This window comes from Pungitius pungitius, chromosome 17 (genome assembly GCF_949316345.1).
Source record: "Pungitius pungitius chromosome 17, fPunPun2.1, whole genome shotgun sequence".
Lineage (NCBI taxonomy): Eukaryota > Metazoa > Chordata > Actinopteri > Perciformes > Gasterosteidae > Pungitius > Pungitius pungitius.
The window spans coordinates 7,074,908-7,090,776 of record NC_084916.1 but is presented as its reverse complement, the minus strand read 5'-3'; the positions used below and the strand labels follow the sequence as shown (position 1 = coordinate 7,090,776).

Sequence of the window (15,869 nt, the reverse complement as noted above, 5' to 3'; positions counted from 1 at the left end):
TAGCATTGAGGGGACAGCATTTCCCCATTGTTGCTTTAATGTTGCTGTCCATTCACTCCACACTAGCAGCAGCTGCAGCGTTCACCCCTACAGTACATTCTCAAACACATGCTTCTTGAATGGTCTTTTTTAAATAAGGAACAAAAATACGACAGTTATCATTACGGTGAAAATGTTTGCAAAGAAAGGTCAGATTCCTCCCATCCTCACCTACAGTAATTTCATAAAACTCTTAAATTATTATACGCCGCCTCTTTGCTACACGCAGCTGTCGTTTTTTTGATGACGCATGCGCGGTGCGACGCTGGTGGCTGGTGTTGCCAGATTGGGTATTTTTTCCGCTACTTATTAAGGCGCGTTTACGGTGTGTTTTCAATAGAAATCTGGCATCCCATTGAACGATGTTAACCTGAAAGAACGCGCCGTTCATAGACACCAAAATGAACGAGTTCACAGTGACGTTCATCGGGCATTAATACAGTACGTTCAGTTCACGTTCGCCCAAAATATGAACGAGTTCATGAACTATCGTTCAATGAACGCGTTCAGGCACAACACTGCCTACATCACATATAGGGAAGAGGCCGCGTGTGGGCAAAAAGGAGTCCTCGTTAGGCTCCACTCATGCGTGTGTGAGTGTCTTAAATACCTTCCACAAAAAAAATCGGTGGATTACTTGATTGACCTCCCAGGGTACCAAGTCTCCAAGGGGCCCAAACGAGCCAGAAAGTCACATTTGTTTCTTCCTGATAATGATCGGAATCCGTTCATGTTAAGCCAATCTTAAGAGCAATCATATTTACATTTTTTAAACAACATTTCTTCTTATCTTTTTAAAGGGTACCCTGCATTATACATAGGCAATTTAAAAAATTGTACACGTCTGGGACCACTCACTGTTACCTCTAATCGCTACATAAAACAGCAAAAGCCCGTCAAAACAACAGCGACTAATGAATGGGCTTCTCTGAAGAGACCTTGAACCATCCTCTTCAGTAGTAAGCGAACAACAACCTGTGCAGCTATCCTGCAAATCCCACAAATGCTTTATCTGCGAGGGCATTGATTCTGTATTTGATGCCTGCAAAACAGCCAGAAAGTACATTTGTAAACTGTGCAATAAACTGTTTGTCATGTAACCTCGGGGTATGTGAGATGTTATTTTTGATTGTCCAACAACCCTCAGGCGTCCATCTCATCAACACCAGCTGGTGGAGGTATTGCGCTATGCGGTATGTTGCTGTTTTCTTACCGGAATACACCAGAAGAAGAAGAAGCTGATAGCAGAGGAAACCCGAAGAAGACGAGGAAACACATCGTTCTAACAACAGAAGACCAATAAACAGAAGGTGGCGCTAACAATTTATTATCAGAATCAAATTTGCCTTAATTTTGGAATAATTTTTGAGGACATCGGTTTAACTATCAATGGAAAGCCGTTGTAACGTCATGTGTAGTGCTTGCTAGCAGTGCGTGCTATCGTTGTTAGCATAACTTCTAGGTTCAGTTAACTACCAAACTTCCCCTTTTATTACAACGACATACAATTCGCTTATTCGCACTGGTGTGAAGGACACAACACCTGGTACGTTTTTTAAATTGTATTGACTAACTAGTAAACGCTTCGTGTTTAGCATACAAATAATAGCTTTCATCTTGGTCCATCTAAGAGGCGAAAAAAGCGCAGAATTGCCATGTGGTCATCAATTATCTGCTGTACGTCTTTGTATTTTTGCAAGCCACAATTCCACCAATGCTTTTTTCTTTGCAGCAAATGTCAGAATTCCCATGCAAGTCCGTTCCCTCTACAAATGAAACTCCCATCAAGGAACTGAAAGACAGTCGTGATTTGCTCAATGGAGTGAAAAGAGCAGTGGTGGTCCTGACCCGGCTCCCAGAATATAAGATCAACGCTTTGCGACCACCAACGCCGCAGCAGTTCTACAGTGAAGATGACTCGCTCAGCAGCTCAGACTCAGATATGCAGTGGGAGCCAGAAGATGATTCTAGTGGTTCTGAAAACTCTGTTTCAATACACAAAAAGAAAACGGGACAACACGTTGCTGCACCAAACACGAGCAGGACAAACAACACCACGAACAACAACAACAACAAGATCAAAATCACCAATGGTAAGGCCGTGATCTGAACATGGTCCCCCATCATCATTTATCAACCCGCCCCGCATTTATTTTCTGGAAAATACCCATCAACAGTCATTCATATTTTACAATCACTCAACCTGATAAGTTTTAATATTCAATCTTCAAACAGTGTCAGAGCCAGCTCCTGTAGTAATATCATCAGTGGCCAGTGCAACGACAGCAATCCGGCCAAACTTGCCAGAAGAAGAGCTCAAAGTTGACATGGTGGTCCTGGCCAGGAAGCGAACCATGAGATGGCAACGTGGGAAAATACTGGATCTAGTAACAAGAGGTAAGAATATGCATATTTTTGGGTGTAAACGGTGTCTTGCATTCAGTAAGTCTCTAACACCAGGCTTTTTACATATTGTCAGATATACTTAGTGATGGTTGAACTTAGTGCAAAAATCCTTTGTGAAGACACTGATGTACAATTATTATTGTGGAAATCAGTAGTTAACTAACTAGTACTTTGTAAAAAATGTTATGGATTGAAATTTGAACATATTTCAGTTCAAGACATAATAATGTGGTCTGAGAAAATGGGTTGGGGTCAACTATTTCTAAACGAAACAACTAATTGAAAAAAAAGAGGGTGAACGAATGACACAAAGAATTAGACGATGAAGAATTGATGCATTGCTGTGTTGTTATTTACAGCAGATGGACGGATGAAGTACAAAGTAGGTTTTGATGAAAAGGGCAAGAGCCTGGTGTCTGGCCACCACATGGCCTTTGACACCACACCAAAGCTGGATCAGCTGTATGTTGGCGCTCGTGTGGTGGTCAAGTGTCAAGACAAAATGTTCCGGTTCCGGCCTGGTATTTTGGCAGAGCTCCCCAGCAGAAAGAACCGCTTACGGTGTGTTTAAATGTGTTCATCCCATCCTCTATAAACCACCATTATGTTTAGGAGATATTAAAAGAAACCAATACCTCCCTACAGATAATCCAAATGCCGTACGATTTGATGAAAAACTTTGATTTTCTAGGTTCTTGGTCTTTTTGGATTGTCACTTGCCGTTCTATGTTGGTTTACCTTCAATTCACCTGGTGTGCAGACCACGTAAGTTTTCTTTTTTTTTTCCACACCCAAATACAGCTGTTGAAAACTGAGATAAACATTTTTAATCAATTGAAAAAACACTGATGCAAGTTAAGCATTTAAGCAATGACAAAATTAACTTTAAACATCCACTATTTTCCACACATTCCTCCCATTTATTTATTTTTTGACAGTTCTCCTGCACGCCGCATCCATATTAGTCCTGCATGACACCTTTAAGTGGTACTTTACACTCGTAGTGGTTCAGGCTTGTAGTACTCCTGTGATAACATAATTCCAGTTTGCATGAGTTACCAATCTTGATTACGCTGTCTGGTAGAGATTTAAGAAAATGTCCATTTAAAAGCACAGTACCTTTCTCCGTGTTCTTGGTTAATGTGTGCAGCAGTGTTATGCCCCTCCCAATTCTCAAATAAAAAATACAAAAATTGCTGTTAACACAAGATAAAAGTTAATGCATTGCTATGTTCACGTATGGAGTTACAAAAACCGGCAACCAACTTCTTGAGTCTTGCCAGGAGGAAAGGGCACATGTGACTACGGCAGAGTGATTTGTCCAGGGAATGACCGCAGATTGTGTTAGCGTTTATTTTTGGACCTTGGGAAAGGACTTTAAGCAAACTTTTCCTTTCTTTTTTTGACAGTGGAAAATGTTTTAGAAGACATCCCCTGTGGTCCTCACAAGTCTTTCGTGACCCGATACCTGAAGGACTGGCCGTCCCCACTTTTAACCCAGTACAAGCAAGGACAGAGCCTTAATGTTGAACTAAATGGAGCCCAGCAGAGGTGTGAGGTGCAATCGATCGACGGCAGCTTGATGCAGATTCTTTTTCAGGTCAGTGTCACACATCACTGCTGTGATTTAAACTTTTGATGTCATATTTTTTTTTATTTGTGTGGTATATAAATGTAGTTGTGTTTGTCACTCTCAGGATAATCAACATACGGAGTGGATCCATCGAGGCTCAATACGACTTGAAACCATGGCTAGATTTTTGCAAATTGAAAGAGCACCAAAGTGATTCAGACTAAAAGCCCACCGACAGAAATAATAATAACTGTAATATAGAAAACAGTATGAACAATTTAAACCGATTTAAAGATAAAAGGCAACATTAACCAAACCATTTCGGCTCAAAATAAGAGAAAATTGTAAGGTGAGCCGACATAAATTAATCAAAGATGACATTTGTTCAAATGCTTTGTTTCTTTTTACTAATGTAATATTTTGTAATTATTTGAAGATATAGCTACATGGTGACTAGTTGTGCACCATTAAAACCCAGTGACACTCGAGTCTACTGTTTTAACAGGTTGCAATCTTGATGAAGGCAGATCCTACAAACGAACAACTTTGCATGATGCAGACAAGAAGTTGAGCTATTTGATTGTTTAGTTACATTTTTAACACTGTGACCAGATGACATTGTAAAAAAAATGCTTTTTATCAATTCAATATTTGTAGTTGTGTATATTTCATATATGTTGACTATTGCTGGAAAGCTTTACATAATATTCTTCAATTGTACAGTTTTATTTGAATACGCCAACATCAACGTCATCAAACCAGCAGATCTACTCGCAGCACTTTGATGAGTCGAGGAGCTTTTTCCACCATCGTGCAGCCAAGCGAACAAAACAATTTGACCTTTTACAGCGTCAATCTTTTGAAAGTCTTTTAGGACCCATTCTGCAAATGTAAAGAACCTTGTTCAAGTTTAGAATGTTGACAATTCCACATGCCTGGGTTGTTTGATACTTTAAAGCTGACATAATATATACCAGGAACATGTTGTGGTAAAAAAGGCTGCATCATGAGCTGTCGGTTTATGGTGAATCTTTCGTGACTGGACTTTTAAATACAAATGCCTTTTAAAATCCTAAAGACGTACAGTGGTTATTTCAAACACACCATCATCTGTAATGATTAATGATGTTGCTTTACCCATACTTACGCATTATATGACTAAATAACAAAAAAGTTTGTAACAAAGAATTAGACGAGGAAGAATTGATGCATTGCTGTCTTGTTATTTGCAGCAGATGGACGGATGAAGTACAAAGTAGGTTTTGCTGAAAAGAGCAAGAGCCTGGTGTCTGGCCACCACATGGCCTTTGACACCACACCAAAGCTGGATCAGCTGTATGTTGGCGCTCGTGTGGTGGTCAAGTGTCAAGACAAAATGTTCCGGTTCTGGCCTGGTATTTTGGCAGAGCTCCCCAGCAGAAAGAACCGCTTACGGTGTGTTTAAATGTGTTCATCCCATCCTCTATAAACCGCCATTATGTTCAGAAATAGTTAAATTATATCACATTTTCGTGATAATATTGTTGAACTTACATAAATTGTTTTCAGATAATCAAAGCTATTTTGAATAAGAATGTATTAATATAACTGGATAATGATTGATTCCCACATTAGGCCACAACGTCCTTGACCGGTGACTTGAAGCCAGTGGGGGAACTTATTTTCATTTCACCTGACATTAATGCAGGATCATGCGAAATCAGACTTAATAAATACATTGCCTCAATATCATTGTGGTTAGCTCATGTATCCTTAAAAAATACCAAGCTGCACAAAAGCGCTTTAATAATATAGTATAAAGTCATTTTATACCAAATCACATTGGATTGAAGGGCCCACTTAATTGACGATTAATGATTGAAACCTACTTCATTAGTTGACTGATGGCTTTGAAAATAAATCCATATTTTAGTGTATTTTCAAGAACTCCATGTACATATCAGCTTTAGATTCATAGTTAAAGTATATGTCAAATATTTCATTACTGCATAGATTGAGGCAGACATTCTGTACATACCCCTTAAATCTTCATACTTTAGAAATGAGAGATTTAAAAAAGGTACAGTTTGTTTAAGCATTTCATTGAATTAATGTTTCTAGGTTATCTTCTTTTGAATACAGTTATTATATATACGGATAATCTATTAAGCACACGGCTTAAATGAATGTGCTTTGCAAGCTCTATCCCAATCCTACTGAAGGTTATAATGTTCAAGCCTCAAACTGATTAAGAGGGGTATGATAAATTGTGGAAAGTAACATATAAATACTATCATACTGTTCTTGATTACAATTCTAGTATTTGTTATTCTTCCACTACATTTGGGATTTTAACTATGATACTTAAACTTAAGTGTTGCCATTTTGTATTTTTATCAAAATAATATATTATCTAGAGTGGGATCTGAATACTGTACCATTCCTCACTGGGATTTATCCTGAGCTCCTTGCTGGTTTGTGACACTAATGGGGTGTGAAGGGGTATATTAACAGAGGGTTGCCTCATTTAACTGGAAACTGAATTCATGGTTATACATACATACGGTTATATTGCATTATCTGTTCTTAAAATAATCACATTTGCAAACACCCCACAGTCTATAAATGTGTAGTTCTTCTGCTCGGACACAGGGGGAAGCCGCGAGTTCACAGAATGGCGTTACAGCATCTGACGAGGAAGTCACAACTTTACTAGACGCGATGCTTACGACACACAAGGTAACATTTTGGAAACTAAGAGTTCTTTTTGAGAAAAAGGCTGTCTATTAGGTAGCGAGTGAAGCATCCACCGGCAGACGTGAGTCAATGACTTTATTACTTACCAAACCGAACATCTCAACATGTGTGGGTGGAGTAGTAATCTTTCATGTCCATTTAGAGCATTTCTAATGTTGTATACACCTTGGTTAACTTGGGCGTGCTGTAGAAAGTTTCCCCCCTGTTGGCTACAGCCGTAATAACCACCTCTTGGTGACCATGCGCCAAGCTTTGTCCAGAAACATGAGCAGCGTGTTAATGTGTTGCAGTGATCATGGAGGGGGACGAGCTGGAGATGAGCACAGAGGAGCTCAGAACGTGGATCAGAGGGATGATAATGGAGAACCAGCTGATGACCTCAGGTGTGCAGGATAAATGCAACCTGCTGCAGTCTCTGCTGGAAAGCAGGGAGAAACGGGCTGCCCACGTGGCCAGGCTCTGGCAGTGAGTGACAGATCTACTCTATGATGTGGTTTCCTCCTCTTTCATCACCGGTTTGTCCTATTTACTTCTCGCTGCTGCTCCTCGTCCGCTCCGGTTCTGATGCTGTGAGGTTGGGACTGCGGTCCACTGCGCAGACACTCGGATTCGCGTGGTCAACTCAGCGGACACTTGGATTTTAGTGCACGTATATGCTGACATTTACGGTATTAAACAAGTAACCGGAATAAAGACTCATATACCAATATAAAGGCTAGATGTCTCGTCCGCGGTGCGTTGTTACGGGCAGCTCGCTCACTCATAACATTTTGTTTTATTTTAAATAACCATAACGTGCTCTTCAGATATGTATTTATGACACTCCATACTCATGCATAATTATAACTAAGGGTTTTCATACAAAAATGACATCAAACAGAACATTATTCAAAAGTATGCAGTGTCATAACTACATCTCTGACGTTTATAAGAACCTAACCATTTAAAAATCGGTTGGAAATTGAGCAAGTTAGCCTATTATTATTTAAAGTAAATGTACCACTACCAACACAATGTTATGAGTGAGCTCACCCACCAAGATGGCCGCCATGTGCGGACCATCTACTACGCCCTAAGACATCTAGCCTTTATATATGTCTATGATTTAAATAGCAAAATCCACACAATGAAGTATGAGTGTTCAGGACCTCTTCTGGACTACTCTTGTTCAAAAAAGGAATACTTTGTGTACGTGTGTTAAGGACCTCTCTGATTACTACGGTACTGAATATGAAGTATTTTATTGTACTTTTACTGTAGAATTTTAGAGATTACAATTATTGAATGTTTTTATTGCAGCTCAAATATGGAGAAATCTTTTTGAACATATACCTGTGGGACTTTTACTTTGGAGAAATCTTTAAATTTGAACAGTAAAATTCTTCATATTCATCATTCTCGTAGTCAGAGAGGTCTTTAACACAAATACATTGGTCCTTATCTGGAACTATTGAGAAATGTGCTTTTATTGCAGTCAAGATATGGAGAAATGGTGTTTTTGAACATGCATAAACAGGACTTTTACTTTGACTCTATATTTGTACAGTAAAAATATTAGTAGTCAGAGAGGTCCTGATACCTCTATCATTGTCCGTAATTTTCCTTTTATATCGGTTACATGTTTAATACCGTGAATGTCAGCATGTACGTGCACTAAAATGAAAGCATCTGCAGAGTTCACCACGCAAATCCAAGTGTCTGCTGAGTTGACCTCAGTGGTCGAGGACCACGTTTCAAAATGAGATGCACCTTTGTCACTCCTTCCAGGAAATACACAAAACCACTAATTGTTACAGATGGATTTATTCCACTTATGGACATTTCTCTCTCTCCACACCATCTTTGTTCATACACCGACAGGCTTCAAACTAACATCATACGAATGTATTGATAACAAATATGTATGACAAAACCTTAAACAGAATGTACCTCACTGGCTGCACACGACCAAGAACACTTTAATTCAAAAACTACTTATGAGCACTATGTCTTAAATTATTGATCCCTTTGCAGAGTTATAACGTTACTTGCCACTTCGCATGCTTCTTGGGCTTTGACACCAAGATTACCGTTCCATGATTAAGAAATTGCACTTCAAAGAAGGAAAATGATTAATAGCCCCCATACCGTAACGCATACAAAGTGCATTTCATTTTTAAATGTGGTCCACATGACCGTAGTGGTTCCGATTCAGATTTCTGGATGTAGAAAGCTGAGAGAAATGTATTCCTGAGAGACTAAATGGGACTGAGAAATCATGGGTTTAAAAGTGCAATGTAAATTGCTTTGGATAAAAGCATCAGCCAAATGATGAATGATGATGATGATGTATTGTAAAGAACCAACCGCAGCCCGGAATGTAAATGAAGCCAATGTGGCTATTCTGGAGGAGAAACAAATATGTTCAAAACAACAAAGTCAAAGACATTTGTTGCATTCTAACCTTTTTCAAACCGGTCTATCCATTCTAGCCAGGCCTAAACAAAGTAATTAAATATACCCATAAAAGGAGAACAGCTTTGTAGTAAAATGTTTTGATTATTTAAAAGGGAACAGTGTGGTGGTCCATTTGGTTTATTTGAATTTAGCATAATTGCCTGATTTTTAGTGTCTTTGTTGTTGTCTTTCAGCTCTGTGGCAGAATATGAGGCGATCGTGAAGAAACAATACTCTTTGCTGGGGTGGGAATACAGAGACACTGATTCAGACGCTGATGACAATAGAACAGGTAAGATGCGACAACAAACTACTCTTTGTATCGCTGTGCCTTGTATTGCTTTGACGTTGTCTTTTCTTTTTTCCATTGTAGGGAATACTGTTTCAGGCTCTCCAAATGGCCCTGCTTCTCTGTTACCAAAGCTACATAACAGTGAGAAGCTCCATGGAGACGAGGGCAAAAAAAGTCTGAAGAGAGTACCAGTTGTGGTCCTGACCAGGCTTTCCACACATACGATCAGAGCTTTTTCTCCCCGGATGCCTGAGGATTGTGATATTGCAGAAGAATTCTTACACGGTTCTGATACGTCCTGGGAACGTGAAGGTCTTTCAAGTGATTCAGATTTCGTCCTCCCAATTGATAAGTCTATGCTGAACGAAAGGAGAAAAAGAAGGAAGAGAAAAACAGCATCAATAGCAACATCAACACCACCAAGAACCACTAAGGGTAATGGTCACAAAGACAAAAACATGAACCACACAAAAAACAACCTTTTTGGCAAAAATTCCTTTATTTCTTAACCGAAGAATTAGACCTGAAGGCTTTCATATTGCACCTTTTGTCGATAAATATTTGAGAAATATTTTGTCAAAATTACACCTTACTTATTAGATGCAACTTTTGTTCTTAAATGTTATAATTAGTTTACAGATACTTTATGAATAGTAATATTTATGTTAATATGTATTATGTTCCTTTTTCAATGACAGGAGTAAGCAAAGTGAACATAACAGCTGCTCAGTGCCAAACCTCAGCCAAAGCTACCAAGACTGCTCCTGGAGTGCTACAAGGTGAGCTCAAGGTCAACATGAGTGTCCTGGCCAGAAGGAAAGCCATGTGCTGGCAACTGGGGAAAATCCTTGAGATAGTAACAAAAGGTATGAAAAAACATCTGTTCTGCACAATACAGAATACACTGCAAAATAAATGTTGTCAACAATCTAGTTTTGTTTGTTTGAAGGGATATGTTAAGTAGATTTACCTTAGCTAGCAAAAAAAGGTTTGTCTGAGTAGTCACCTGTGTATACAGAACAAACTTTCATCTGTTAACTGTAGTTCATGGAACTAAAACTATTTCCAGAAAACCAGCTTAAAAAATGTCTTTGTTAAATGAAATGTGTCACTAGTAAAAAGAAGGAAAAAAAACTCCAGCCGAGTAAAATTTAAGCCGTATTAGTTCCATGTTTCCTTTCACAGCTAAACTGTATAAAACTGGTAGATATAAAAAAGATATGGTACCAAATACCATAACACAGACAAACACTCACAATATTTGTTTGCATTTACCTTCGACGGGGGGCAGTATCAGTACTCACGGCTACCACAAGGGTATTAAGAGTCCCCATCAATCTATAATGGCCTGTTGGCATTTGACTCTCTTGAGATGTCATCGACAGACCAACACTTTATGCACAGACACAAATTGCACTCCACCAAGAGTTTTTAACTAAGCAAACAGAATACATTTTTTGATTTATCATAGTTCTCTGAATAAGTGGTCAATCTCGTTGAAATCCCTAGCGTTTCTATACCGACAGTCTCAGCCTGTATGCTTCTGAACTTTTATCTTCTACCTTGACTGGCGTGGTCAAGACCACACATACTGTTTTCTGTTTACTTCGTCTAATAATGTCAATACCGTCCCATCTGGTGCCGGAATCTGGCCTACTGGCGCGTCATGCAACGTTCTGATGTTTGTTTCTCTGCATATTTTGTACGATTCTAATCTTTTCTCTACCGTAGACAGCATGTACGGCAATCACTAGGGCGGCCTCTAGTCCTCTACCCTGTTGCTCTATGGGCAGCCCCATGTGCCACGTGAAACAACCGAGGTGACCCATTGTGACAACGGAAGACTCCTGTTGCCAAATCTTTGGCAGCCCCTCTGTTTACCCACAATTGTTGCTCTTCTGAAAAAACTGTAGCCTGTAACTCACAAACTTGATAGGTCAGTTTGAATTATTACCTTTTAGATGTCTGCCAAAATAGCCCGTGATGAACCGTATTGACATAGATACCTGGCCTTATCCTTTACATTACATTACATTATCCTTCCTTATTCTGGCAGGGTTTGGCTTACCTTGTGGCCTCCTTTCGCTAAATGTTCAATCACAGCAATGGAGTCAACTTCGCACTGTTCTCTTGTAGGCGAGCGGAAGAGAATCTCGCCGTATTGAATAACAGTCGATACTTCCCCCGGTCGAAGGCAAACAAATATCGTGAGTCTGGATGTAGTGGAACATTGAAAAATGCCAGTTTAACACTTGGCGTCTGGTGGAATCCCTCACAGTAACATTGAAGGCTTGGGCACTTGGGGAATTTCCGCCACGACTACATCATTCATTGCTCTCAAGTTGTGTACCCGGCGCCATTTTTGGGAGTTGTGAGTGACGGTACGGGGACTGCAGCCCTTTTAGATGTCATACTTACTTCTAGGTATGGGTGTACTCGTACCTAGAAGAGGTGGCGTTGCCAAAACCTTCCTTGTTTGCATCCGTTTGTTGTGATCTACATTTTTGATCTACACCATTTTTAGTTTTTACTCTATTCATTCTGTAGTTAAGTTAGACTATTTTGAAAATAGTAACACAACTGCAAATAATTAATCCCAAACACCCCATAACACAATGTGCTCTCACATTCTGTCGTCTAAATATTATTACAGTTTTTCCAACAATGGTAAAAACATAACTGATTTCACGAATACGTTCTTTATGGAAGTAAATCTGTGTCATCGGGGGTTGAAATAAAAAGTTGATTGAATTTCTAGCACTGAATATTTATGCATTGAAATTATATACCTGAATGTTTTTCAACATTAAAACACCGCAAAAAAATTCAACCTAAAAAAAAAAAATGTTGAAATATTCGAAATGGAGGCTACAATATTCAACCCCAAAAAATTCAACCTTGGCACACCAACATCCGGAGGTTACAATATTCAACCCAAATAAATTCAACCTTGGCACACCAACATCCGGGACACTAAGGAAGAGCAATCGATTCTAGATTCAAGATCAGGAGCGTGCGTCAAGCTAAAGGAGCGAGCACCCAAAACACCTTCGGCTTCGGATTGTATCCATGTCCAATAATAACGGGACTTTAACTCTTCTTCATGCCATCAGTGTGGCAACGTATGAAGAAATACATAAAAGAACATATAATGTTCACCCTAAACCAAAACGTTTGCTTGCCACTGACGATATACAACTCTATTAAAATATACAAATCAACAAGAATCCCTTAAGCTCGGTTGGCCGAGTGTGTAGCACAGCCGCTCTGTGGCACAACGCTGTTTTGCGCGACACTGTTCGAATCCCGGTTGTGGCGGACTTTTAATAAATGTTCTTTTATGTATTTCTTCATACGTGGCAGTGACGTAGTGCTCACTTATACAATCGTAATCGCTGCTATGGATATGGGATGCATTTTTGAACATTTTCAGAACAATATGTTTGCAAATGTGTGACGACTCAAGTGACTGAGGCAGACAACACCTGCCTGCCGGGGTAAAACAAACACGCACCCGTAGCCAAACCAGTAGTTCAAAAACCAGTTGGCACGTAACACCGTCACTGAAAAATGGGTTCTCGTTTCAGACTTTACGAGCAAATACAGGATCCCTTTGAGATAAATTCTAAAGCCTCGCATTAAGACGTACATCCCTTTATGTAAGACTCTGCGCTACTTGCAGGTCGCTGTGTTGTGCCAGATCCTCAATAAAGTTTACCCATGGTCATGAAGACTCATTTAACGTTACGTGGACTTTGAATGTCGCTTAATACCCAACTGAGATCGGCTTGTGCCGCTGTGAAAAAGGATCCTTCCACCGACGCTACTGCGGTTATTCCTGCATGTCCTGTCGGGTTTATGCGTCTGCACGCTCCGCTAAAGCCGCTGCCCCCCCCCCCCCCCCCCCCACTACGATACAGCGGCTCATGTGCCTCTTCAAGCGCGTTCCTGGATTCAAAACTCCGCCAATCACTCCTAACAGCTTGTCCAAGGATCTCAGCATTATTAAATGAATTCAAAACTAGAAGAAGAGGCGTATTGTGAGCGGCTGTACGCTCCCGTTTAACTTCCGCTTAGTTCATGTCCAATACAGTCTGTTAATGTACAAATGTCACCTGTCTATTACGGAATCTTACAGAAACAAACCACACTGATGACATGAAGAAGAGTTAAAGCCCCGTTATTATTGGACATGTTTACAATCCAAAGCCCAAGGTGTTTTGGGTGCTCGCTCCTTTAGCTTGACGCACGCTCCTGATCTTGAATCTAGAATCGATTGCTCTTCCTTAGTGTCCCGGATGTTGGTGTGCCAAGGTTGAATTTATTTGGGTTGAATATTGTAACCTCCGGATGTTGGTGTGCCAAGGTTGAATTTTTTGGGGTTGAATATTGTAGCCTCCATTTCGAATATTTCAACATTTTTTTTTTTAGGTTGAATTTTTTTGCGGTGTTTTAATGTTGAAAAACATTCAGGTACATAATTTCAATGCATAAATATTCAGTGCTAGAAATTCAATCAACTTTTTATTTCAACCCCCGATGGCACAGATTTACTTCCATAGTTCTTGGCCATAACTCAAAGAAGTCATGTGCTAATAATGGCAGTTTCCCGCCAATGTCCAAAATGGGATAATATGGCGACGTAACACAACATTGGCGGAGGCATAAACCTGCAAAGCTATGATCATTGATTTTTTTCTTTTTTGCAGAAGATGGTAGGTTGAAATACAAAGTACATTTTGAGCCAAGGGGGAAGAGCCTCGTCTCTGCTCACCACATCGCCCTTGACTACCCGCCACAGTTGGCTCAGCTGTTAGTCGGTAGTCGTGTGGTGGTCAAGTTTCCACCAGACCAGCACAGCTTCTGCCCAGGAGTCATGGGAGAGCTCCCCGGCAATAGAAACAACATGAGGTCTGTGTGTTCTTTTGATAACCTTTTTAAGTCTAAGTCAGTTTAAAATGGAGTAAGTCAAAGGGTCCCAGATCAAATCATGGTTTGGTATAAAAAGAAATAATGAAAAGGTGTTTTTAATTCCCAGGTTCCTGGTCTTTATGGATAATGAGATTCCGGCGTATGTTGGCTTACCTTCACTTCGCCTGGTGTACCGACCATGTAAGTGTTGGTGTTTTCATCCACATTGACTGACTGTGATACATGACATGCACAAGGTCCTCTGATCATCATGATAGAAATGATAAACTACAGACATTTTAGACTGTTGCCTACTGAAACTAAAATCATTACTAGTAAGCAGAGTGACACTTTTTTACTCTTCCATATGACAGTGAAGGAGCCTTTGGACGATATTCCAGATGGAACTCACAAGAATTTCCTCAAAGGGTATATTAAGGTCTGGCCTTACCCACCCAAGACCCAATACATGGTTGGACACAAAGTTAATGCAGAACTGGATGGAGTCCTGCAGAGGTGTGAGGTGCAGACAGTCGACTGCAGTGTGATGCAGGTTCTTTTTTTGGTCAGTATTCAAGAACATCGTTCTTTTGAACTTTTTTCAACTGTATTCTTGGTGTATTTGCTATATTTATAAAGACTGCGTGTGACATAATTGTGTGTGTGTGTTATCAATTTCAGACAAATCAAGAAAAGGTGTGGCTCTACAGAGGCTCCCCACGCTTGGAACACATTATTAACTTGAAAAAGCCCCCGGAAATGGTTCATTGGGACAAGAATAAATCTTCAAGTTGATGGTAAATAAAGTCTTAGCATTAATAACTTCTTTATTCGGGTTAGTTCTACAGTTCCTTTCATCCCTTCTATACTTCCTTGTCGTGTGTGTTTCAGAGTCATGAATGTCGAACACTGATGGGACCGTGAATGTGTCAAGTGAAGCGTATGCTGCATTCCCAGGTTTTTCGTGCATTCAGTGAAAGTTGCTCAGAGTTTATACTGAAATAGGTTTTTGCGGCTTTTTAGGCTCAAAGTGCATCTCTTACGCGAGTTGTCCTCTGGCCAAGCATGGTTGAAAGAATTGTCATTACACCGTAAGTATTTACGTGGATGGTCTCCTGTTGGCCAGTATTGTTTTATTTCTTCCAGAGAGGCTAGTATTATTAAATGGTAATGGTCAAATGTGAGCAATCCCCAGAATGCATTGTTCTTTTATAATTGTGTTTGTGTTGCTGTTATTGTGTTCTTAAATAAAATCAAATTATCTGATTTCAACAAGTTAGTTATCAATGAACTAAGAAATAAAAAATGTATACCCGTGTGCTTTATAAGCCAAAAATATAAATAACCCAAGCCATTGAAGAAAGAAAAGGATGTAATCTTGGACAAAAATGGCAAGGTAGAATTATGAAGAAAAAAAAAACAATTTAAAAAAGTTAGTGAAATTGATAAGTAAAACACTATGAATAATTTGAATGG

At 39.6% G+C, this 15,869-nt stretch overlaps 1 protein-coding gene across 3 annotated transcripts; it reads left to right on the top strand.

The window, feature by feature from the left end:
- The first annotated feature begins 982 nt into the window (after positions 1-982).
- LOC119218780 (histone-lysine N-methyltransferase SETDB1-B-like) lies at positions 983-15,668 on the top strand. Of its 3 annotated transcripts, XM_062558398.1 has the most exons (18): positions 983-998; positions 1,187-1,349; positions 1,772-2,132; positions 2,275-2,436; positions 2,805-3,006; positions 3,137-3,210; positions 3,855-4,045; positions 4,143-5,452; positions 6,650-6,815; positions 7,045-7,219; positions 9,385-9,482; positions 9,564-9,917; positions 10,181-10,348; positions 14,192-14,393; positions 14,521-14,594; positions 14,768-14,958; positions 15,075-15,190; positions 15,285-15,668. In XM_062558398.1, the coding sequence occupies exons 10-17, from the start codon at positions 7,050-7,052 to the stop codon at positions 15,186-15,188; spliced, it is 1,371 nt and encodes a 456-aa protein (XP_062414382.1). In that variant the 5' UTR covers positions 983-998; positions 1,187-1,349; positions 1,772-2,132; positions 2,275-2,436; positions 2,805-3,006; positions 3,137-3,210; positions 3,855-4,045; positions 4,143-5,452; positions 6,650-6,815; positions 7,045-7,049; the 3' UTR covers positions 15,189-15,190; positions 15,285-15,668. The 3 variants fall into 3 exon arrangements, with proteins under 3 accessions (XP_062414382.1, XP_062414383.1, XP_062414384.1); XM_062558399.1 differs by lacking the exon at positions 983-998 and having other exon boundaries at positions 6,650-6,736; XM_062558400.1 differs by lacking the exons at positions 983-998; positions 1,187-1,349 and adding an exon at positions 1,356-1,585.
- The last annotated feature ends 201 nt before the right edge of the window (positions 15,669-15,869 follow it).